Consider the following 27,067-nt stretch of genomic DNA (forward strand, 5'->3'; position numbering starts at 1 on the left):
AAGACGCTCGTGCACAGCATCGCATTGGACGCCGAGGCAGGAAGGTGTGAGCGCGTGGAGCTCCTGTAAATGTGTTGCTGCTAGTTCAGTCATCGCGAGTCACCTGCCGTCATTGTGTTTCCCTCAACATGGAGTTGCTGGAGTAGTCTGGCACATGACGAAGTGGAACCGTTGCTTTTTTCAAGCCAAAGGACTATCTACCTCACTGACTTAGCAAACAATTTGAGTAGCCCAAGAATCAGGATACGTCGTTATTTATGCTTATTTATATTTATTTATAACCCGCGCGATTCCTATCTAAATTGCACTGAATTTTGCGCCCAAATGCTTCTACATCAGTTCATGAATGGGACGTTGGAAACGATGTATCCCAGTATTCAGAAAGACACGACTTTCACGAAGATCTTCGTCGGAGGTTTGCCGTACCACACCACGGACGCGTCGCTCCGCAAGTACTTCGAGACTTTCGGCGACATCGATGAAGCGGTGGTGATAACGGACCGACAAACGGGGAAATCCAGAGGATATGGCTTTGTAAGTAAAAACAACAACAACAAACCTTTCAGTTATTTTAACAGTGATGCCAGTAACGTACCCGGTAGTTGTTTTAATATAAACGACCTCTTTAGCTTTTAATGTTAACGCAAAGAATATCGTCTTTGTTTTACCTACTGTAGTTCAGCCGTAATCAAACTCTTCGTACGCAGTTAGGCAGTCGATTCACATTGAAGTTGTTAAGACTCGCATCATATTTGATCGTACAAATAATAAAAACGCGACTTTACGCTATTTTGCACGTCGCTATTCAATGTATCTCTCGTGCGCGTGCGGTCTCCAGGTGACAGCGTCGCGTGCCGTTGGCGCATGTCTTTTGTTACCGTTCTGAGGAACAAAAGCCAGTAGATCAACACAGTACAAACTCCATGCAACACAATGAACCGCGCGTTTAAATGACCCTAAAATGGACCTGAATTGCCTAAGGCACTTAGTGACTGGCTGTTGGTTTATTATGATCCTTTTGTAATAGGCCTACATGTTTTTCACCTAGTCCGATTTAGTGCTGGATCATGTAATCCTCAGACGTTGAGCGCTTTTCTGAGGCACAATATGTTCTCACATTGCTCCACAAGTCAGAGTCACATGTAGGTCCATAAGTGGATTATTTCTAAAAAGGCATGTCATCAATTATCGTCTTACCCTCTCAGATGAATTTTCAAAAGCAAGCCCTCGTATATCTGTAAAAAATATCACATCTAAGCAAAAACCTGGGTTTATCTGCTGAGATATGAACTGCTGGAGCGACCTCTGCTCGTTCAATAGGTTAATAGGGGAGAGAAACTTCTCCAATGAGACCGCTTTTATAAGTTGTTTTTATTATTTTACCCTCACCAATTTTTGTGGGCTCTCTGCCTTATAATAAAACAATACAGTGCTCCTGTGGTGGGTGGAACAGAGCAAAGGTCATGGGTTTGAACCCAGGGAATAAACATGAAGATGATTTTAAAAAGTATCCCTTGAAATTGTAGGTCGCTTTGGATAAAAGCTAAATGCATAAATGTAAATACAGTTTGACAAAAATGTTAAAGTGATAGTTCACCCAAAAATAAAAATTCACCCTTAAGTTGTTACACACCTGTATACATTTCTTTGTTCTGCTAAACACAAATGAAGATATTTTGAAAAACGTTAATAACCAAAGAGATCTGAGGCACCATTCAGTTCCATTGTATTATTTCTTCCTACTATAGAAGTTAATGGTGCCCCAGATCTGCTTGGTTACACACATTCTGTAAAAATCTTCGTTTTCAGCAGAACAAAGAAATGTATACAGGTTTGTAACAACTTAAGGGTGAATAAATGATGACAGAATTTTCATTTTTGGGTGAACTATCCCTTTAAAATGCTCTCTCATTTGTAAACTCATGTTTTAATTGATCAGATGTAATGTACCATGGTACAGTGATGTTTTCAGATGGTAATAACACAGTGTTGAACAATCACAGAGTTTAAAGGAGTAGTCCACTTTAAATATGGGCTCCATTGACTTTTCATATTAGGAAAAAAACTATGGTAAGTCAATGGGCACCATCTTTAAAGTGGACTACTCCTTTAAAATATAGTTTTACAGTTTTTAGGGAAAAAATGTCTCAAAAAACTTTACTTTAAAGAATACCATGGTTCAGCTGTACTATTATCATGATATATGTCTAAAATACAAAATTTGAATACTTCTCTATTAGTAAGATCTAAAAGTAAATAAGTTCTAGTAACATTTTACCCCAAAACAACTGAAAACCATGTTGTTACACCTGTTGTCACACAAGTCTTATATGCAAAATATATTTTTTTTATTTTGGGATGAAATTTGAGCCATGCATGTTCTTGACAGGTCTATGCAATGATCTCTTTCTGACCTTTTTTCCTGCAACTGTATGTACAGTAATACTGAATTATATTGTGGTTTGCCTTCAAAAGCAGTTGGATAGCACAGATAAGACCACACGGTTTCAGTTCATGTGTTTTTGAGTTTTTCATGCGTCATGAGCTATGCTGTAGTGTAAATGTGAGCGACAGATTAACCGAGTCAGCGACAGAAACGAATCGTGTTACTTTGTAGTAAACGACAGTCTTTAATATACTGACTGATACACTCCCTGAGTGGGAGGCTTTGTCTTAATAGCTGTATTTCTAGAAAAGAAAAGAAAGAGGGGGTTTACCAGAGGAGTTCCCACATGATTACACAACCCTAATGTTTTCCCAACACACTCACTGCTGCTTGTCGCCTCATTTACTTGCCTGGGTTTGTGACTACTAAGATAATAACATGGTCTCAGCTGTATGTGTGTGTGTGCACTTGTTTTGTTCAAGTTCAGTCTAAGACACTCCACACAAGGGCACTACAGAAACGAAACGCACGCTCTGATGTTTACCTGACAGAAACCAGATCCCATAAATTCTCTTCCTAACCGATGTGCTCTGCTGCTGCTCTGGCTGTATTTCGAGTTCCACCAGCCCTGGGGAACACAGCTGCCACTGGGTCTCTATAGGGTGGGGCATGTTTGTGTGTCTCTCTGTGTGTGCAACTGAGAACAGGCAGCAGTGAGCAACTCAAAACTAACATTGCAGCTTTTTGGAAGAGTGTTTCTCACAAAGGCAGAAGCTGTGAAAAGGCAGCGATGGAGGCTGCTCACTCTTTTCACGAAATACCCACAAATAGGCCTACACTATCAGAAAAAAGATATGAAAGCAGTCACTGGGTGGGGCAGTACCACAAAAAGTGCATATTAGTAACTTAAAGATACATATTGGTACCATATCTTTATCTAAATGTACATATTAGGACCTTTTAAGGGTACTGGTCTAATGACAGATTTAACTTTTTAGTATTGTTGACACAACTTGCTTTTCAAAAGTTCTGTTCTTGTATTTTAAAGGTGGTGTGTACATTTATGCGGCATCTAGGGGTGAGATTGCGAAATGCAACCAACAGCTCACCCCTCAATTTCAAAACGCATACGGTAGCCACCACAGGACAAACATGTCCTCGTCTGAGACAACGTAGGGACAAAACATGTTCTGTAGCAGCTTTTTTTTCATTTAAAGCAACACCAAAGAGTTTTTTTTACCTTAAAATAACGCTTCCAAAACAGTTTCAGTCGTTCATCCACTCGAAACAGGGTGAACGGCACTTTCACATTCGCTTTGCAGCCCTCTATCGGACAAAACCGTACTAAAGAAGTTTCCAACCGTCGGGTAGCGGTCCTGTAGTTCGAGTGAAAACTACAAAAACTTGCTTTACGGCAGACCTACAATCCAATCAGAGCCAGCTATGCCTCAGTATTTGTGACAGTGGGTAATGGACAATTACGCTTCTAACCTGTAGGGGGAGCAAAGAGCAAAAACTCTTTGGTGTTGCTTTAAGGCTACTATAGAAACATGATGGCAACTTCCATGGGGGACTCGCGGTGTATGTAGATAAAAACGGCTCATACTAAGGTAATAAAAAACAACACAGTTTATTATACAAGTTCTTTATACACCAATGATAATATAGTTATGTATACTATATTTCATTTCTGTCAAGATATCCTTTTAAAAGTTACACAATGAACCTTTAAATATGAGTGCGGTTTGTAATTGCCTCAAAATTAAAAATATGGATGTAGAGTGTTGGGGGGGTTCAGATTGTCATACGTGCACTTAAAAAAGTAGGATCAACTTACAAAATTACTTGAATTGGTAAGACCCAAAAAATTAAGTTGTTTCAACTTATATGTTTAATTTGAAGAAACTTACATTTTTGAGGTGTTACCAATTGAAGTAATTTAAGTTGATCCAACTTTTCACTTTTTACAGTGCTGTAGGACACCATTGTTGGTTTGGTTATACTCATGCATACTTATAGACTGTTTCAGCAGTAACAACATAAACAAGCGGCTTTCGTGGTCAACACGTAACTTCGCAAAGAATAAATAAAAACAAAGTCCTTTGAAAGTACTTTATTTAAATAACAAGGAAAATAAGCAACACGTAGATTACCTAGGAAACAAAAAATTTTTTATTTTCGACGAGGTATTTCGAGGTAAGAGTTCAGTTTCAGCAACTAGTTAGACCATTAAACAAACAGAAACCAGAAGTAAAGTTCGCACCAGACGCTTAATCGCGTCACCGCACGTGCGTTTGATGAAACATTCTATAGACTGAATGATAAGGGTGTCACGATTTCGATTTTAAATCGAAATCGATCGAAATTAATTCACAACCTTGAACTTCGAATTAAAAAATGGGATCGTCGATGCTGCCACGCCCACATGTCACGTCCGGTCGGCTTGCCAAGCGGGGGAAAATAAACTCTCAGAAGCGCCTTTAAAAACATCCATCCAGCGGAAAGCAATTTATATTTTAAACACGAGAGATGTATTGCTACAACTCCTTGAAATGCATATCATAAACAGGATTACTACCTAGTGATCTGCCTTCGGACAGAGCGCAGCTCTCTGCATGTGCACGAGAGAGCCGCCAAGATGCAGCGGGTTATATTTTAAACAAAAGGTATAGTTTGCCTCAGCTCACATGAAACGCATAAAACTGAACAAAAACGTAAGGATTATTACTTTAGCTTATGTTTAGACTTTGGACAGATGCAAGTGCGCGTGCACGTGAGACAGAGAGAAGCGCAGCTGCTTGACGCACCAGTTTTATTTCAGATAATAGGAGTCCAAGACACGCGCATTAAGTCTATCTACGTGCAAGAAGGAATTCTCTCTCTACAAGCTCTCTCTCGTAAAGTAAAGCCCACAAACCCCCACACGAGGAAAAGCACACAATGTGCATGTTAATGTGAAACTATAATAATAATACTAAAAATAATAAAGGCATATCATTTTTTGTCTAAATTCATTTAAAAATTGAGAATCGAATTGAATCGTGACATCAGAATCGAAAATGTAATCAAATCGAGGATTTGGAGAATCGTGACACCCCTACTGAATGAACACATGCGCATCACGTCACCGTGATCACAGATTCACGTTTATGTAGTTCACATGGAGACGACAAGACGTTGTTATCAAAAACTTGCAGTTTGAAACCCACCCTTGAAAGTTTGACCACTTTTGATGTGTAAACGAACAGCCAAACTGCATAAAAACTATCCTGTTTACGGCTAAACAGCTTGTTGTGTAAACCAGTGGATTTTAAACTTTTTAAAGAGCGACCATAAATAAACAAACAAAAACAATTACGTGACCCATATAGGGGTAGGGCTGGGTATTGGCAAGGGCCTCCCGATACGATACGTATCACAATACAATGCAATGCGTTGCATGTTGCGATACATTGCAATACTTTTTCTTTTTTTTTACAAAAATGTAAAAAAAATAGAGCTGAACACCTGGAGCTCTTTGAAAGCTGCAGGTGTTTTTAAATTTTCTGCTATTTTCTCACTCCCTCTAACTTCTGAGACATTGGCCGAATAGCCATATATGGCAGACAACTGGACAGTGACAACTACAGCAGCGGCACACAGAGGAATTTGATGTTTTTTAAAATATCGATAGTAGAGCTTGAAGTATCAATACACTATCGATACAGCCAACTATCACGATAGTTAGCTGTATCGATATTTTTGCACAGCCCTATATAGGGGTGGACGATAAACCGGACTAGCGTCTCTATCGAGGTTATGCACCCACGTTATGTTACTGTGCGCGTGATCACGAAAACGTAATATTTGTACATGTATTGTACATGTATTTGGATCCGGAGTGACTTTGGTCAATGTTGTTAATCAAACAACATTGAGAGAAAATCACTCACTGCCCTGGACTAAATATTGCACTTTTTTACCTTTAATAAGATTTATATACACATTTATTTATTTATTTATTATTTAATCACTGACTGTCAGTGAGCTTCATTTTTTTGTCTTCTTTTTTTATGCTTGTATAAGTTTTTTGTGAGAATTATAAAAATTCTGTGGCATTAAATATTTTAATTACATAAAAACCTTATTAAAAGATAAAAACCTCTACCGTGATACATATCCTTACCATGATATAAAAGGAATCATATTGTGATATAAGATTTGACCAAAATATTGCCCAACCCTAGACCCATACACTAGCGATCACTAATGCAACGTACACAACAAACGCAGAGAACAAGTACACTCTTGACTTACTTTCACATTTTGAACACAACTATTTATATCCCTATACAGTTCTTTCCATCCTGTTGTTGTTTAAACAAACAGCTAAACCACATATAAGCGTTTCAATGTATGGTTGAAAACGTTGAAAATAAATAAATGTTATATCTCTACCATTTTTCTTATTAATTAGTTAGTAATTATTATTATTATTTCCCCTCATATTGTTCCAAACCCATTAATGTTATTCTGTTCTGTGGAGCTCAAAACTAGAAAAGCAAGCATTCAGTGAAGAACATCTTTCATTTCAGCATGTTGCTCAGAGGCACGTGCTGTTTTACGGTTTTAAGGGCTAAAATAATTTGCATAATGGATCTTGACAGATGTGCTGACTGTAAACTGCCGTTCTATGGAAAAATTCAACTTTTGTATTCCAAAGAATAACAGCGTACAGATTCGTAACGACATGAGAGGCCAATATTCAAACTCATTTGTATTCTTTTGTCTGTATTTTGTTTGCCTCTTTCCTCCAGGTCACTATGATGGATAAAAGTGCAGCCGAGAGAGCTTGTAAAGATCCAAACCCTATTATTGATGGACGCAAAGCTAATGTAAACCTGGCATACCTTGGAGCCAAACCGCGCAGTCCGCTGACAGGTAAACACCAGCTTTAAACATGTTCACAATGGGATAATGTTTTGAATATCTTTATCTGACTTGAGGACATTTAGTTAAAGGAATAGTCTACTCATTTTCAATATTAAAATATGTTATTACCTTAACTAAGAACTGTTGATACATCCCTCTATCATCTGTGTGCGTGCACGTAAGCGCTGGAGCACGCTGCGACACTTCGATAGCATTTAGCTTAGCCCCATTCATTCAATGTTACCAATCAGAGATAAAGTTAGAAGTGACCAAACACATCAACGTTTTTCCTATTTAAGACGAGTAGTTATACGAGCAAATTTGGTGGTACAAAATAAAACGTAGCGCTTTTCTAAGCGGATTTAAAAGAGGAACTATATTTTATGGCGTAATAGCACTTTTGTGAGTACTTCGACTCGCCTGAAAAGTCTGCTCCCCTTCTCCCTCTCATAATGGGAGAGGGAGGGTGTTACTGCGCCGAGTCGAAGTACTCCCAAAAGTGCTATTACGCCATAAAATATAGTTCCTCTTTTAAATCCGCTTAGAAAAGCGCTACGTTTTATTTTGTACCACCAAACTTGCTCGTATAACTACTCGTCTTAAATAGGAAAAACGTTGATGTGTTTGGTCACTTCTAACTTGATCTCTAAATGGTAGCATTGAATGAATGGGGCTAAGCTAAATGCTATCGAAGCGTCGCAGCGTGCTCCAGCGCTTACGTGCACGCACACAGATGATAGAGGGATGTATCAACAATTCTTAGTTAAGGTAATAACATATTTTAATATTGAAAATGAGTAGACTATTCCTTTAATTATTCTGTAATTTTTTTTAAGGTTTAGTTTGATATATGTAACGCTAAATTTTTTTTATTGAAATTTATACATCTTCTGAAATAATATGCTTTCCATTGATGTATGGTTTGGTAGTATATGGTAGTATATGACCATATTTGGCCGAGATACAACTATTTGAATATCGGAAATCTGAGGGTGCAAAATATCTAAATATTAGGAAAATCACCTTTAAAGTTGTCCAAATGAAGTCCTTAGCAATGCATATTACTAATGATAAATACATTTATATATTTACAGTAAGAAATGTACAAAATATCTTAATAATGATTATTGGCATTAAAAAAGTATAATTTTGACCTATACAGTGTGTTGTTGGCTATTGCTACAAATATAACTGTGCTACTTATGACTGGTTTTGTGGTCCAGGGTCACATATTTGCAGTTTTGAACAGTTTTGTCAAGAAGTGTCAGTGCAACAATTGCAGTTTTTAAAACGAGCTTCCTTTCGTCTTCCATTGGTCAGACAAACAGACAGCCTCAGACCTCAAATCAGATTGTCATTAGTTAAGCCAGTGTTGTTTGTGCCAAGCATTAGGTCACTTAAACTAACAGAGCAATGTTTAACAACTGTCACAGATCAACTGTTTACATTTTTCTGGGCAATCAACCTTTAAATGATTTATAGCTGTCGCTGCATATAAAGTTAGGATGGGAGAAGGTATTTTAACATCTGGAAAAGATGCACACTTCAGCTTTAGGGATTGAACTCTAAATATATTGCCTTTTGTGTAAGGTTCCTCTGTCCTTATATGGTAGAGCAATCTGTTGGCAATTGTTCCAGCTTTTTTTGTTGACATTTTAACGGTGAATGAGTCACATCAGTGTAAACTAATATATGGCCTCATCACACACAGTTTATCATAATAATCTTTTGTACCACAAATAAACTAGATACTCTCACACTTGCGCACACACACAAACTCACACCTCTTGTAACGAGTAGTTTGACGGGTTAGACTTGTCAAAAAATTACCACCATCCTACATTTGCATGTATGCATGTGTGCCACAGTAAGCGCAGAAAGTGTGATCTGTTCGCTCAGCATGTCTTTTTGTGTGCTGCAATTCTAGCTTTGCATTTTTGTGTGTTTTTTTCTGTGGCTGATGTATCAGAAAAGAGGAAGGGTATTGTTGAGAGGGCTTAAAGTACGTACACCTGTCCTAACACACCATATTCACACAGGAACAGAGGATATTTTGGCCTCTGCTCTTGTTCCCGTCGAAACATGTCTGAAACGGTAGTCCTGTATCTTTCTGTCTGCTTTTGCCGCCGTCGTCATGTGACTCATACACTGCTGCTTTCTCTGTAGTGTGTGATGGATCTTACGTTACCCTGAAAAACAAATACTGCTCAGGCACATCATATGTGTTCTGGTCTGTGAAATCCAGGCTGAAGTCTCATAATTTAATGATAAGATTGGGAGCATCAAAGTTTAATTTTACTCATTGATTTCAGTCTTTGACATGGCCTTACTCTGTCAATATTAACAGTGAACAATACTTCCACATTTCTTGTTTAAAATTACTATTAATTATCCCATTTACTAATATAATCAAAACTGTTAACTGTTAACATTTGTTAAAAGGCACATCTTACGCGAAATCAACTTTTACAAGGTGTTTGGACATAAATGTGTGTTAGCAGTGTGTGAACACAACAACCCTACAATGAAAAAAGTGGACCCTCTCCTACTTTTTTGATCCACATTAAACCAAAGTAGTCTCATTAGACATGCTGTTTTGATTCTCTTGTCAATGTGATGTCACACTGATAAAGCCTCGCCCACGGACACTCACTTACTGGGGAATTTTACCCAAAAGCTTTTCTAAATGTGTTTGTTAGCATTCTAATGTGGCTAAAGATGCTATTATATCAGACTGTTCACAGGAATCAGATCTGTTTTAACCGAAAGCGCTCACAAATTGTAGGCACAAATTGTAGCACTTCACAAATTGTAGGCACACAGGAGACTTATATTACATCTGAATATGTGTGCATAATATGGTCCCTTTAATGTATAGTCAATTAACCTGAATATTTTTTATTTTTTTAAGCATTGGCCAATAAATCTTTTTGTTCCATAAATTAGGTGTTCCTAATGAAAAGACACTGAGATGTGTTTTAATGTGACGTTGCATTGTGTTACGCACAACAGCATTTTCCCATACAGCACAGTCAGGGTTTCCCACAGCCTTTGCAGTTCGGGCGGCCCGCCTAAGCTGGGAAAACCTACCGCCTTAACTAGGTTGTCCAAAAAAAAAAAACGCTGCACAAAAGGCCGTCAAGTGCATCTCGGAGAATAGCGTGGACGCGCTTCACACCGCGAGCGGGCACGCGCGCCACGGCCGAAATGAGAGAAAGACGTGGTCCGTCACTGTCTGGAGGATAACTAGTTGATAAAACACGTGTCCGTGAGAACTGTAAGTGGACTTGTTTTTTGGATTTATTTAAGCCTGTTATTGTATTAGTCTATAGTTCTTGCAAATTTAAAGTAAGTTAGCCGGTGATTTTGTTGTTTGAGCTACCTGCTAGCTAGGTTTCACTTGCCTGTTGATTAGATATAATTGTTGCTCAGTTTATTTATGTGCATTATTTACATGCTACAGTAGTTACACTCCTTTAAGATAATGCAATTAACAGTAGGAAATAATTAGTTTTTACACTCTTTGCACTATCTATCATCGTTCACCAGACGTTCTACAATATCTGCTTCAGTTTGTGTTTATTAACCCTTTAGTTTCATTTCATCACGCAGCTATTCCCGTTAGAGGTATCTGTTAAAAACATTTAATTCATTAATAATCTAGTATGTGTTGATTTTCTGTCATAGTTTCTTCAAAATTCAGTTTTATTTGAGTGTTTTAATAAAAAAAAAATTCATCATGACCCGTACGCCCCCGCCCCTTTGATTGCCACGCCCCTGGCCCCAAACAAAACAAACAACTAACAAATTTTCTGCGGGAAACCCTGAAGTCTTATTTAAACAGTATACACAAAACACAGTATACATGAAAACATTTAACTTGTCTTACAAACAATCACAAATTATGTGACTAGTTTTGAATTTCAATACATTATACACTAAAACATTTTTAGTTTAATTCACAACATGTTTTGCAAATATTATAGGGATAGTAAACAAAAAAAAAAATGAAAATCCTGTCATCATTTACTCACCCTCATGTTGTTATAAACCTGTATGAGTTTCTTTATTGAACACAAACAAATATGTTTTTATAAATTATGGTAGCCACACAGTTGACGGTAACCATTGACTTCCATAGCAGAACAAACAAATAGTAACACTTTCTATGAAGCTCATGCTTATAATGAACTATAGTAATAATGAACCCTCTTTATAATTGTGTATTAGTAATTATTACTACTCTATAAATATATTTATAAAGACACAACAACACCTATACCCAATTATAAGGACAGTTATAGTTAAATTTATAATATTTTTATTACTTAAGTCAAGTGATAAGTGATGCATTTGCTTTTTCAACCTGCATGCTAATAATCATTTTACACTGATTTATACGTATTAATTACTCAGTCGTATACTTTCATGAGTGTATTTTTAAAGACGCAACCTGCATTGTTATTCTGTTACGAGTAATGCAGATTTAGTTCTTTGTCAAAAAACTAAATTGTTTTATATTGTTGTTAATAGCCATGTTGTGAGCTATTTACTGTGAGTCATAATACAGTTATTCGCTTCTATAAATGCATTATTGATGGCTTTAAGTAATAAAAAGTCAATATGGGCCATCAAAAAACATACTGGTCGACCACTGAACATGAACAATTGTATTGACATTAACTAACATTAAAGGAAAACACAACTGTTTTTAAATATTTACTATGTTCTTACCTCAACTTAGACAAATTAATACATGCCTATCTTTTTCAATGCGTGCACTTAATCTTTGTACAGCACGTCGTGAATGTGTTAGCATTTAGCCTAGCCCCATTCATTACTTGCCCGCATACTTACTCTTGTAACAGTCTTTACAGGCTGTCCACACGGAGACGCGTATCACTGCATACGTATAAATTTGTTATCGTATTGGCGTTTCATCCACACGGATCCGGCGTTTTGGGAGACTGAATCCGCTATTTTTTGAAACCGGGTCCTAAAGTGGATAAATCTGAAACCGACATCCTTGCGGTTTCGTCTGTACAGCTAATCCGTATATTTTGTGAAGCGAAAACGTCATCACATCACGTGTCGGAAGCGTCACGTGTAACAGCAACAACAATAACGGCTGACTACGTGATTGTGTTCGTGCTACAGAAGCTACTAAAGCCTACTAGCTTTATTACAGCAAAATCTATTGCTTCTATGCAATTGTGGTGAGCAACAGGCGATAATGGACAACACCATACGTTGGTTATGCGCATGGTCAAAGTCTTCTTCTCCGTGTATAGTGTATATCTGTGGCAGAATTACAGCGCCCCATACTGGTCCGGCATATATACTACACCGCTTTCAGTCGGTTTCAGTGGTTTCGTCTTTACGGATTATTTTTTTAGAGCAAGGAAAAAAAATGATCGGATAGGGAATGCAGCGGCTTCGTGTGGATATAGCCTTAAATATGGAAAACATGGAAGTGTTTGGTGGCTTCTAAATTCATCCCTGTTTGGATCCCAATGAATGAATGGGGAATACAAAGATTAAGTGTACTTATTGAAAAAAGATAGGTATGTATTAATTAATCTAATTTAAGGTAAGAGCATAGTAAAATATTGAAAAACAGTGGTGTTTTCCTTTAACAAAGACTAATAAATGCTGAAGAACTATATTGCCCATTGTTGGTTCATGTTAACTAATGCTTTTACTAATGTTAACAAATACAACCTTATTGTAAAGACATCTTTATTAGTCATTGTCACATATATAATAGACTGATGTACAGAGGAAACTCTGATTGGAAAGAGGAGAAAGTCTAGCTTGCTTTTTAAACGGAGAAAGACGAACTATGAATAATGTTCAAAGTAAGGTTTGTGAAGGGTAATGTGTGTGTGTGTTTATGCAAATACAGCAGTGCTGTGGAAGAGGCCGTTGAGCCTGGCGGGCGCGTGTGTGTGTGTGCGCGCGCATGTGCGTGTGTGAGCAATGGGCATCCAGGCGAGAGATGTTTCTCATCTGTATCTGCGCAGACACACTGTTGTGCTGGAGATCAGACAGCCTGGAGTTTTTCACTTGACTGACTGCATGAGAGCATAAAGATCCTGTCTTTCAGTGCAATGGCTGAAACAGAAAATGAGAGAGTTCATACTGGATGAATGGAGAGAATTGAGTACCAATTAAAGGCTGAAAGATTGAATGTGTATGGAGGGCACACAATAATAAACATGAGTTATATATGTCAAATAGGGCAAACAAAAAATATGATACAGTTATATGATTCCTAAAATTGTGTAGTAAGGATGTAACAGATTGATGAACAGCATTATATGGCTTAACTTGTTTTGAACCCATCTTGGAAGTGAAATAATGATCATGTTTACAGTAACACACTTAAAATGTAAATTTGTAGGGCAAGGCATTTCGTATGGTTTATGCACAGACAACCACACTTACGCACGATTTATACTTCTGAGTAGGTTGTAGTCTCCAAAATTGTAACGGCACGTCAGTTCTACGTGGACTGTGTCCAATCTCCCTCGGGTCAAAATAATCTGTGGCATTTCCTAGTATGCATTATCGCTTTCCAAACATGGATCAAGTTAAGGAGCAATTTTTAACAACTCAGTTGCTGTCTATTTACCTCCATCACTGCTGATGCTTCTCCAACAACATACACAACAAGCTGGTGCTTCTTCGGCTTTTGCCCTGATACTTTGTATACAGCAGTAACAAGCCCGTGGATATTTCCTACTAGCGATCTATATATATAATTTCACGTCGACGCGACACAGAACTGGTGCTGTTAAATGTTAACCTTGAATGCACTGCAAGTTGTTTTGGATAAATGTGCTGTTTCAGCTATAACATCTAAACTGTGCTACACGTCATTGGTTTGAATCTGTCTAAAGATGATTGTCATCTCTTCCATCTTTTGTTTTTCTTTTTTTCACAGGATACTCAACAGGAGTACAGCAGGTTCACCCAGCCCTGATCCAGAGGCAGTATGGGTAAGCGTCTCTTTGCAGTCTACTAATGTCAGGGGTGAGGGATGACTGTGCGTGAATAACACAAAATCCTGATGTGACCCCCTCAAAAACAGTTCGATTTAAAGGTCCCGTTCTTTCTGTGTTTTTGATGCTTTGATTGTGTTACAGTGCGCAATATAACATGTGTTCATTTTTCATGTGTAAAAAAACGCAGTATTTTTCACACAATTTACTTAGCGCTGTTATTACTGTCCTAAAAACGTGCTGATGTCTTTCTTGTTCTATGAAGTCCCTAGTTCTGATTGTGTAGTTCTGATTGTGTAGCTGTTTAGTGTGTTGTGATTCGATAGCAGCTTAGCTTGCCGTTAGCTTAGCTGGCGACTGACGTATTCCTGTGGGCGGAGTTTAGTCAAAAAACTGTTCGACTGACGTCACTAAAGCAGGAAGTAGAGGGCTGTAGTCCAAACCGGACATTCGCTGTAGGCTTTGAAAGGCGAATTTTGTTAAAGAAAATATATAGCCTGACCGTGAACTTTGAGCTTTATCATTTTACAGGTATTATTTATGTTATTATAGCAACATTACACACTAACTAGGGTTTAAAAAATGGGATCAGAAAGAACGTGACGTTTAGTATGGTGAAAAATTGTGATTTACGCTTAACAGTCTGGCTTTCTCTGATGTCATATTCGCTGTTCATCTCCTTTTATAGACGGTTCCAGCAGTAAACAAGCGGCTTTCGTGGTCAACACGTAACTTCCAGAAACTCCGCTAAGAATATATAACAAAAAAGTACTTAAAAACATAATTTATTTATATAACAAGCAAAATAAACAACACGTAGATTACTGAGGAAACCAAACATTTGTTATTTTTGACGAGGTATTTGTCCAAGAGTTAAGTTTAGCAACTAGTCAGACCATTAAAAAATCTGAAACGGAAAGTAAAGTAACGCGTATCGCGTCACCGCACGTGCGTCAGATGAAACCGTCTATATATTCTTCTCTGCGCCATTTACTCCTCTAATGCTTTGTAGATTTGATAACACAAGAAATTTAAGGGACAGTTCACCCAAAATTAAATGAAATTCAGACAATTGCATGAAAAAAATATTATACTCAAAGCTCAATGTTTGGTGGTTTAAATACCCATGGTCTCTAAAAAATGTAAACCTTTTTTATTTTATTTTATTTTATTTAAGCATGATTTTTTATAGTAAGATATAGTAAAAGTTTAACTGTAATGCCTATTTTATGTACTACGAAGAGCCATCCCTTTTGCTGTGTATTATTACTTTTGGTTTGTGCATCTTAATTCACAGATCATCAAATCATCTCCCTAAAACCTGTCCTTGTTGTCACATCCATAACATGTGCATATTTCTAGAAAAAAATGTGTGTAGGCTAATATTTCAAGGATGGTTGGTAGGTAGGTAGGTAGGTAGGTAGGTAGTAGGCATGTAAATCGGACAGTTCATTGCGACATGATAAAGTATCGATCATCTCCACCAGCGATGCGATATTTGCCGATACATCAAACTTTTCTTCGTTGATTCAAATAAATTTAAATTAATTTATCGATACTTTAATATTACGTTCCTAGTTAAACAGTTACATTTCGAATGCCACTAAAATATAAGGTGAACTTTAATTAAACTCTGTAAAAAAGGCACATTCTGTCCCAATTGGGACATTTACAACAACAAACTACTAGAACCTTTTAAAATAAAGAAAAATAAATAAATGAAATGACAGATGCAATTATCCGATGCAACTATAATGTTATTTTTGTTGTGCTCGACTTCATACAGCGCCGCGTAGACCGACATGCAGATGACATCCAAATACAGCGAGAGCGACTCGAAAGCATAAAGAGCAGTCGACTACCGAATTACTTTTGCTGTATTTTGATGTCATGCGCTCAATTGTTCTTGTGACGCCATACAAAAATGACGTCCAAGTGGGCGGTCATGCGCGTTGGGTGCGCGAGACCCTATTTTGCGTGGAGCTGTGCAAGCCAATTTTTGTAACTGCATGCACGGCTCCGCATCCGAAAATGACCGACCTCGAGGCGATTCTGGCTGTGACGTATCTCTTTGATCAATCCATGAACAACAATGCATGTAGTATTTATCTGACACTCTTAAAGTAAAGTATGTAAAACATACCATTTAACACACAAATGTTTTACATATGATTTAGAATTATTGGCTTATATTTGTAGTAAATGTACCACTGGAAGAGGAATAAAATACAAATCTTAAGACGTCTGTACTGCTTGTTTAGTAAAAACGTTAATGAAATGATCATGTTTAATAAAGACATATTTAAGAGAGTGTTGTTTTATTCATGTTCTCATATTTATATATCAAGTTCTGATGTTAGAAGCACCAGGGTTCTTCCAGTGGACAACGACTTCTATCCTCTTTTTTGTGTTTGTTTTTGACTTGATTGCTCGCGTCGCCCCCTGGCGGTTCAAAGAATACTGCAACAGTGAGTGTGTCAACTATAAACGCCTCGTCCGTTTGTTGAGACGTGCGCGCGATCAGCGGAGGCTCATGTTGCGGACCAAAGCGCGAGTACAAAGCTAAACACACCTCTTCTATCTTGTCCTCCAACCAAACATACCAAACCATATTTAAAGAATGAATGTCTCCATTGCAGTTTTGCTATATATTCCTGTTTCGAATTGCCTGAACAACCACCTCAAATTTTTTTTGAAAGTTTATGCGAAATTGTGGTGTTTCAATTGGGCGCATTTTCAATTCGCTGTTTCATTTTGCACAATTTGAAGGGTAACGGAAACGCAGCGAATGTCACTTTCTCCCTCTCTGTTTCTCTCTTTTTGACTCTCTTCCTCTTTCAGTATTTCCTTCTCAGTTTCTTTCTTTCTGTCTGTTACCCTGTTTTATCTCTTTCTCTTCCCTATCCTGTTCGACCTGTTTGTCTGTCAGTTAGGTCACCACCTGCCTCAAGTCTGCCAACCACCCAGGTGTTATGCAAAACGGTGTTTTTACCCAAACCTTGAACTCTCATTCAGTCTCTTTGTGTCTTTGTCTCAGCGTCTTTCTTTATCTGTATATGTGCACATCTCTCCCATACACTCTTACTTTCATTTTTGTTTTCTTAAATACCTATAAAAATATTTTATTCATTTATTCAAAGCCCACATGCTGTTTTTTCTGGTTGATAGGTAGACATTTCTAAAGAATCTTTACACACCTGTTGCCATACACTCATAGTTCATAGTGACAACATCTGTCAAGCTTTAAACAGGACAAATAAAACACTAAAAGTAGTCCATTTGTCTGAGGAACATGAATGAGAAGTGTGGTTATGAATGTAAACACTGGTTTGATTTAAGCATCACCTGAGGAGAACATTATGAGTGAATGAGCATTGCTTTATTCTTCACACAAAGCACATTGACTTTTGTCCACCGAGTGTTTTAAACATCTGAAAACGCCATGTGCTCTTCTGAAAAGCCAGCTGTGTGAGCTTGACATCATTTTCTTTTTCGGCTGAGACGCTTTGATTACTATAGTTTGTTTAATCAACAAATATTAATATCCGGGGTATCATCTGGTACAAACATGAATCCTCTGAAAACAGAACAATTAAACTTAGCATTGTTTCAGTCATTGTACAAAAGCATCTGATTCTTGGTTAGTGTACTTTTGTCCCACCCCTCCTGCACTGTTATTGGCCATCTGAGTAAAAAGGTTAAATATTTCTCCTTTTATCTAAACTATCACTTCTAGTACAGAATGCACTTCTAAAACGTGCATTCTGAGATGTTGGGTTTTCACTCCTGAAAGCCACTGAGGTCATTGATGGCATGCAGAGTTGGCACTCTCTTCATCTTACCATCTGGTTGGCATTAAAAGGATAGGTCACCCCAAAAAGAAAATTCTGTCATCTTCTTATCCTCATGTTGTTGTAAACCTGTATGAATTTATTTTATCTGATGAACACAAAAGAAGATATTTCGATAAATGATGGTAAGCAGCTGATTGTAACTATAGTAGGAAAACAAATATTATAGAAGTATTGTGATAAATGATGAAGAAAATATTTTGATAGATGATGGTGGACACACAGTTGACGGTACCCATTGAATTCCATCGTATTTGTTTTTCCTACTATGGAAGTCAATGGTTAAAATCGGCTGTGTACTTGCCATCATTTATTAGAACATCTTCTTTTGTGTTCATCAGAAAAAATTAATTTATACAGGTTTAGAACAACACAATGACAGAATTTTAATTTCTTTAAAGGGATGTTTTGTGTATCTGGGGAATAGAGTTTAGTTGGGGTTGTCCTACAGGTTGGATGCATTATCAGGGTGCTAAAGATGGGGATTAGTGAGGTGCTTACAGACCCCCTGTGGTAGGTGGTTGGGTGTTGGCTATCAGACAGCATGGTGGGAGGTCTGCAGACTTAAGGAGTTGGACTCTGCTGAACCAGCACAATGAGGATAAAACTACTTGGCCATCTGAGATAACTCATTTTCAAACACACACACATTCTGGTTTCCATGTTTTGTGGGGACATTCTATAGTCGTAATGCATTTCACACCGTACAAACTGTATATTCTATTCCCCTTACCCGCCCCATTCCCTAACCCCAACCATCACAGAAAACTTTATGCTACTTCACATTTTCAGTAAACATCATTCTGTTTGATTTATAAGCTTGTTTCCTCATGGGGACCTCATTTATACAGCAGTTTGGTCGCAGAAAATACCGCAGACAGGCTTCTGTGTGGACGCAAACACGTCCCATCAATGTTCTAGGATCACTCTCGGAAGGAGGATCTAACAATCCCAGGTTCATAATACCACAGTCATTCACTCAAACAACTTGATGGAAACACAAATTCGCATTTGTTTGGGTTTTTTGTGAATTTTAAGAAGATTCACTTCACGTTTTGATGGAAACCACACTAGTCAGAGGGTCAGTTGATTCTTGGCCAGTTAAATCAACAAATGAAGAGTTTTGTTGCAAAACAAGATAAATCCATTTTTTAACATTTTTGTCAAAACATGTTTATTATTATGTTATTATTTTGTTTTATGGTGCTACTTAGCTGTATTTTTTAAGTTAGGAAGGCTTAAATCAAAACAAACCAACTGCAGTTGAATTTATATTAATTGGAATGCACAACCAAAAAGCGAGATTTCTGAACAATTGAAAAAACGGAGTTATCTCGTTTTGCAACAAAACTCTTCAAATATACCTGTTAGCAGTTGTTTAAGTAAGGAATAATTGACGAATGGCCGTTGAATTATTGAAAAATAATGCACACCCGAGGTGGTGATGCGACCATGACGTAAAGCGGAGTGGCCTTTACACCTCGGGTGTGCATTATTTTTCAATAATTCAACAGCCCGGAGTCAATTATTCCGCTTATACTACGGTTACCACACCTCAAGACATCGATCACATGATATTCGTCCGGTTTTTGTACTTAAATCGCTATTGTGAGTAGGACTATTTCTTCCGCGTCTCATCCAACGGCTCTTTTGCTTGTTCCAAAACGTCATTTTAATGCTGGCAATGCAATGGAGGCTTGAGCCGTTGATAGCATTCTAATGCAGTTATTAATGAAGTTATTAGAAAAGGAGCGACAGAAACACAAAGAGCGAGAGAAAGAGAGCGAGCGAGAGAGTGAGAAAGAATCAGTGAGTGAGAGAGAGAGAGAGAGAGGGATTGTGTGAACGAGTCTACCTCTGTGCGTCTCTAAAGAGCGCTGTTGTTGCCTCTAAAAATCGTCTGTCATGTTGTTTTTGTTAGTCCGTTATTACAGTCATCTATGCGAAGTGATATGGAAATGTAATGCGGTCAGGAGAGCTGCCTGGAACTACGCTCATTGTGCATTTCCCAGAAAATAATTGCACACCTCAGAACGTTCATCAGCCAATCAGATTTAAGCATTCAACAGACCCATAGTATAAGTAAAAGAAAATGTATAGGCAGCAGGTTGTTATCACAGAAATAAGCCTCGACAGTGTGATCAGGACCCAACATGAAGCACAGGGTCTTGTATCACACTGAAGGGGATTATTTCGCTATAACAACCGGCTGCTTGTACATTATACCGCTTATTACATGGCTATTTACCTCAAAAGTGAGGTAAGGAACATTAAATATTGATTTGAAATATTTTATTTGTCATTTTTAAAGAATGCAGAAAACCTGTTTACTTTCGGTTTTAAGATGAGACAAGATATTTAAATGTCACGAATGATTTGTAAATATGTAATATATGATATGAAAAGACATGTTGTTTAATGTTTGTGTAATATTAAACTGTACCTGTCAAAATGATTTGCAGCCGTGTGTTATTAGTTTCAGGCGGTTGTCACTCGGAATAACATACCTTGGAATGTTGCGACTGGCCAATCAGAATCAAGCATTTTAGAGAGCCGTGTTATAAGTTCTGACTGTACGTGACAATGTTTGGGAGTCAATGAAATAAAGATACTCATTTTTTCCCAATTGTTGTATTTTGAACACTCAGATTACCATGACAAACACGAACGGATGCAGAGTCATACATCACAGCTCAACTTATATACAGCAATAGATTTGCCCTACTTTGTTAGTCCTCACACCCTTGTCAAGTTTGGTTTTCTGTATTTTGCCTTCCTCCTTGTCCCCCATCCCATTTCCCTGTCTGGATGAGGGTTTGCTGGATGAATGGGGTCGGTAAGGACAGCAGACAGAGTTGATTTGCCTACTCCACAAAGCCACTGTCATTCCCTATAAATCACCCTTCAGCCCAGGACGGCAATGAGGGAATGACACTGCAGCTGTTTATGCATGTGTGTGTAAGAGTTGTTGGTTTGTATGCTCATACACACCATCTTTTGTGTTTTAGATATTTTCAGCTTTGTGTTGGTGGTCCCGTTGGGTAGTCTATGGGATTAGTGAAGGCATTGCCTGAGCTGGTGTCTCTTATGTTTGTGGTTCATGGCCTCAGGATTCTCTTAGCAGTAGTTGTGTTTTCTGTGATATCATTTGACAGAAACTCAAAAGATACTTTAATGGGGTCAGTTAGCAAAGAGTCTCTGCACTTATCCACTTCGGTCACATCTTCGTATATTTGTGACATTTAAAGCAGACCACAGTGTCGTCCCATTTTTGTGATTTGAGGACAAGCAGCAAAGTCTTAATTAGTGGGTTTCACTCATACATAAAGCTACTGATTAAGCACATTATGGGGCGGTTTCCCAGACAGGTCTTATCCTATAGTCCCAGACTTAAATGCATGTTTAAGCTGCCTTAATTTAAAAACACCTTGCACTCACATATCTTAACATATATTTGTCTCAACATGCACAATAGTATTGTTTTCTATGGTTTGTTTGTAAAAACTACTAAAATGTCCAACTATAACTAAGCCCTAGTCCTGGATTAATTTAAACCCTGTCCACAAAACTGCCCCAATGTGTTTGTTCATGTCACAGACACACAGATTGTCACATGACATCAGTACTGTAATAAAAGCATATGCCATTAATAAAAACAAGCATGAATCAATGTTATCTCATCTAATGTGCCAGCTGCAACAGGACAGCGCATCTGGGTGATTCTCACAAAATCCAGACTTAGAAGGTGTTCAGCATCCGTTTTTTTTTTAAAGCACTTGAAGACAATTTTTTTTTGCACAAATAAGATTAAGGACTGAGCTTACTATAATCATTTTTTTTTAGAGGATTTAAAAAATATTTTCTATAGAATTATTAAAAATTTTTTAGATCATTATCAAAAATTATCATTACCGCAACATGATTTTACATTTAATATATGCATTTACAAACTCATGTTTCGGTAATGAGAACTAAAAAGTTGTCTAGGTACTATGACAAACAAAATGTCAACTTTTATCTGGAGAGAAAAAATACGATTTTTTTAAATGTTAATTCATTGAGGGCTTAAACAGTGATTGAAAATTGTTGCGGAGGATGAGAAAATTTTTCTTGGACACATTTATATTCCTTATTATTGTCTTTACATTCACCAATGATCACCAAATACCACGTTTCTTTACTGTAAATGTTTATAGTATAACATGCACTGAAGCTGTTTATTTTTTAGATTTTTTAATTATAAATATTTCCATGTCAAAATACCCAAATCCAATCATGGACACGTTGCGGTAATGAAAATTTTTCCCTTAAATGTGGAAAAAATAAGAAAATTGGTTTGTATGATGTCATTTGTAAAATAGTACATGAAGAGATGTTTGTAACTGCTTCTTATTTTGATAATCTTACTTTGCATTAACTTTTTAATCAAAATGTTTTATGACACCTCATAAGTCTAATTTCGCGAGAATAACCGATCTTTCTTATTCCTAATAGAGGTTTGCACACTAAATAACGCACTTACTGCCATATACTATTAGCATAGATTATTCTACTTTATAGTGTACTTAAAAATGCTGGGTCAAAAAGGGACTAACCCTTAAATATTGTATATAAAATATAGTAAAATACACTATTGTTACACTATACACTAAAATACACTATTAATTATAGACGGTTTCAGCAGTAAAAACATAAACAAGCGGCTGTCGTGGTCTGCACGTAACTTCCGGTAAACACCGCTAAGAATAAATAACAAAGTTCTTTAAACGTAGTTTATTTATATAACAAGCAAAAAAACAACACGTAGATTACATAGGAAACCAAAACATTTGTTATTTTCGACGAGGCATTTTTTCAAGAGATCAGTTTAGCAACTAGGCAGACCATAAAAAAAACGAAACCGGAAGAAGAGTTCGGATCCAGATGTGTATCGCGTCAGCACACGTGCGTCCGATGAAACCGTCTATAGTGCTTAACTCTTTCCTGCCACTGAAACGCTTCCTTGCAATGACGAGTTTTTTTGGCAATCCACATTACAACTATTATCCACTAGGTGGTGCTCTTACACAATTTATAAAACACTAAAGCATCCACTGATTCAAAGACGGTAAAAACTCTGTGTATGCTTTGATTGTCGTTCTGAATCTGATCTCAAACAAAAGTCCTTTAAAAAATGCAATTATCTCTTTTTGCTCGAAATTTGGTATTTTTGGAGTTGATAAAAGGAGAACAAAGAAGATAGGATGAAACTTTTTTTCTTTGAAAGCAGATGCTTTGTTCTTTCATTTGATATATTGTATGTTTATATATTTAAAGAATAACATTTTCTGGAAGGCATTAAACTTTTTTTAAAAAACACTGACGTCGAAAGAGTTAATCAGCCAAGCTCACACATCAGTCTGTCACTGTAGTAAACCGCATAAATAATAGTTACCTCTCTCTTATTTCCTCTCTAGGCTCAGCCAGCCGTATGTTTACCCTCAGGCCTTCCTTCAGCCCAGTTTGGTTCTTCCTACTCAGGTCACCTCCACTGCAACGACCCCTTACCTTGACTTCAGCACTGCCTACGCCCAGTACGCCTCCTCTGGCTTCGAGCAGTACCCATACGCCCCCTCACCGGGCTTCCTGAGCTACGTCTACCCTCCAGGCACGCCTGGCCCCTCCTCTGCTACTTCTACCCCGGTTCCCACCCCCCTCTCGGTCGGAGCCCCTCCCAGCGCCGCCTACATCCAACTCCCTCCTCATCAGCTGCACACAGACCGCCTGTAGAACGGAAACCAAGGACGACCGAGTACGCTGAAATTGCACTAGAACATCATCAATATGGGACAGGGATTTGTGACATCATCAGCCTGTGACCGGGGAGAGGGGCCTAAATACTGAGGTGTCATACAAAAGGGCTTCGAGTTGTTATTCTTTTTCTTGCGATCCCTCAGTTTAAAGACTTTTCTCTGACTGGTTACTGTTATTATTATTAACGATTTTACGATCGGCATTGTAAGTAGTAGATTGTTAACTGATATTAGACGATTGAGTAACTGGTGAAATTGAATTGCAGATCCATCAAGTGAATGATAAATTATAGGTCATAGACAGGTTGACAAGAGTGACCCCGAGGACTATTTGGACACTTGAACTGCACTGTTAAATGTCTGAATATTATTACATTAGATAACAAACCAAGATCTTTGTTTGATTTATATGGCAAAAGAATAAATATACTGTGCGAATGTAGTTGTCAGACCTCACCTAAGTCTTTTTGAGGAAGTTGCGCAACATCCCTCCCCGAGTGCATTTCATTTTTTAATGGTTGATGATTGGCTCTTGTAACTGGAAGGTGGGACTAAAGTGGCGTTTGCGATCTCCCCATTCATATCAATATCAGTGACGCATCGTGTTAATATTAAATATTTTCTTCATTAGTTTAGAAAAAAGGTCAAGCACCATTTGTTTCCAAATGCCACTTGATTAATATTTTATACATTTTTAGTGAGTCCTAAGTGTCCAAATACGCTTTGGGGCCGTGTTTATAAGAATAAGCACTCATTCGAGCAGGTATTTTTTATATCTGTGTTGAGAGAAACACTGCAAAGAAGCTTCTGCAGGAATATCTGTTAAGCACAAAGCCTTAGAGATTTCACTGTTTCCTTCCTTTATATAGCTGTTTTTATGATACAACTGTGGTTGACTAAAATGATAAGACTTTTTAAACTCACTTTTTCTAAGAATAGATCACATTTCAGAAATGTAGCATTGTATTTCTGCTTATCTCTGTGTCCTGCTTTAGTCTGTGTCATTCCTGTTACTGTCGTACATTCGTCTTTTAAGGAATCGTTCTGTTATTTACTCACCCTTATCCCGGTTCAAACCAGTATGCTGCCGTCTTTTCCATGAAACACAAAAGGAGAAGTGAACCTCTTTGCATACATTGGGAATGTACATGTTTATAGAAGATTCATAAGTGAATCTTTTTTTATTGAAAAAATGGCAGCACACAGATTTGAAATATGATAATGAGTGAAATAACATTTTTGGGCAAACTCCAACTTCTATTAAGTTTCCTAGCGAAGTAGTTTCATGTAGACTGTGATAATGTTAATTTAAGATTAGATTTGAGAGGCACTGAAGCATCCCTGTGATTATAAATATAAGGATGTATACATTGAAACTTTGAGTATTAATCATATTTTCTAATTCAGTCTCATTCGTGACCTTTTTAGATCGTGTTTTAGCCAATCTGTTGAAAGGACAAAATAAGTATTGTGCTGTTTAAATGGCACACGAATGTGAGTCTAGCCTCAGTAGGTAGGTTGTCATTGGTTTCGCTCTATGAATGACACTACGGATCAAAATGCCAGCAGGAACATATAAGGCAGAACGTACAGGAGGGAGACTTGCACACGAATGGACATTTTTGCCAGGACAATCTGTTTGTTTTCCTATGAACAGTGTTGTCATTAATGTGCCCTGAGACAATTTCAATAGCTCAAAATATGAAAATACTTTACCGTGAAAGCCATAAGACCAGAACATGCAAAACCAGTAATAAAGTCATTTGCAAGACTTGCGCGTCATCGATGTGGTTATTGTGAATGTGTAAGTTTAACGAGTGTCCATGTGGTGTTTCATAAGAATCAAAAGCACGTAACAGATTTGAAATGCATCTTAATATGAGGAGTTTCTCTTTGTACATATTTTATGTGTGTACCTGAAAAAAGAAAACACTCACAGACACATCTGCATCCACCACACGTTTCATTACAGGGCCAGGCCACAAATTTCATTTCATTTTTTAGTATTGTCCACAAAATCTTTGTGGTGGATACATTTTTTGTCAGTGGATAAATTATTTCTATCTAAAGTATCCAGTTTGTCCACGTTTTTTTTTTTTAAATACACATTTTTGCTTGTGATGGAAATAATACCACATCTTTTGTAAAAATGACCAAAAATAATTTTTACACAATAAATAATCAAGTGGATTTATGTTGATTCCAGCTAATTGTATTCTAATTCTATTATTAATAATTAAGTTATCATCTTATTTAATCCTAATTTAATATTTAAAGACTGGGTCTCGGGCTTCAATGATACTGAAGAAAATATAATGCAATATTTAAAAAAATGCTTTAAAGGGGACATTTCACAAGACTTTTTTAAAACGTCAAATATATCTTTGGTGTCCCCAAAGTACAGATGTGAAGTTTTGGCTCAAAATACCATATAGATTAAAGCAATAAGCCCCAATAAGCAGTGGGTTACCAGTGCATTTTATAACATGTAAGGGGCATTGTTAGGCACCCCTTAGCTGTTATAAAATGCACTGTAACCCCACTGCTTCGCGGGGTTTATTGCGTTTATAAAACGGTTACTTCATATGCATAGCAGGGTTTCACAAAATGAAACACAAATAAGTTGTAATTATATAAGTACAAATATTACTCTTCCGCCAAAAACAAAGTAGTTCCTCAGAATCAAGTGTGGCTGAAACAGAGCGTAGTTCACAAACAACACAGACGCAGCAAAGACACAATGAAAATATGATTTAAGACTGTGGTGTTTATTTTCATAAATCAACATTCATCTAATTTATACATGAACATTTATATCGTGCAACTGTTGAAGTGATGATCAAATATGCGTGGAAGCATGCTTAACTTTAACTCTTTCCCCGTCAGCGTTTTTTTTTTTTAAGTTGCCACCCAGTTTTAGTTTAATGCCTTACAGAAAAATTATCTTCTTTAAATAAACATAAAATATTAAATGAAAGAACATACGCTCCGCTTTAAAAAAAAGTTTCATCCTACCTTCATTTGTTGTCTTATCATCACCTCTCAAATTTTCAGCTAAAAGTGAGATAATTCCATTTTTGTGAAGAACTTTAGTAAGAGATCAGATTCAGAGCCATGAACAGT

General features: G+C 37.3%; 1 protein-coding gene across 1 annotated transcript; it reads left to right on the forward strand.

The window, feature by feature from the left end:
• rbm38 (RNA binding motif protein 38) lies at positions 1 to 25,715 on the forward strand. The gene is made up of 4 exons (XM_055188303.2): positions 1 to 534; positions 7,183 to 7,306; positions 14,244 to 14,298; positions 23,609 to 25,715. Exons 1-4 carry the CDS (start codon positions 325 to 327, stop codon positions 23,919 to 23,921), a joined length of 702 nt encoding a protein of 233 aa, XP_055044278.1. The 5' UTR covers positions 1 to 324; the 3' UTR covers positions 23,922 to 25,715.
• The last annotated feature ends 1,352 nt before the right edge of the window (positions 25,716 to 27,067 follow it).

The sequence above is a fragment of the Misgurnus anguillicaudatus genome, chromosome 13, assembly GCF_027580225.2.
Source record: "Misgurnus anguillicaudatus chromosome 13, ASM2758022v2, whole genome shotgun sequence".
Classification (NCBI taxonomy): domain Eukaryota; kingdom Metazoa; phylum Chordata; class Actinopteri; order Cypriniformes; family Cobitidae; genus Misgurnus; species Misgurnus anguillicaudatus.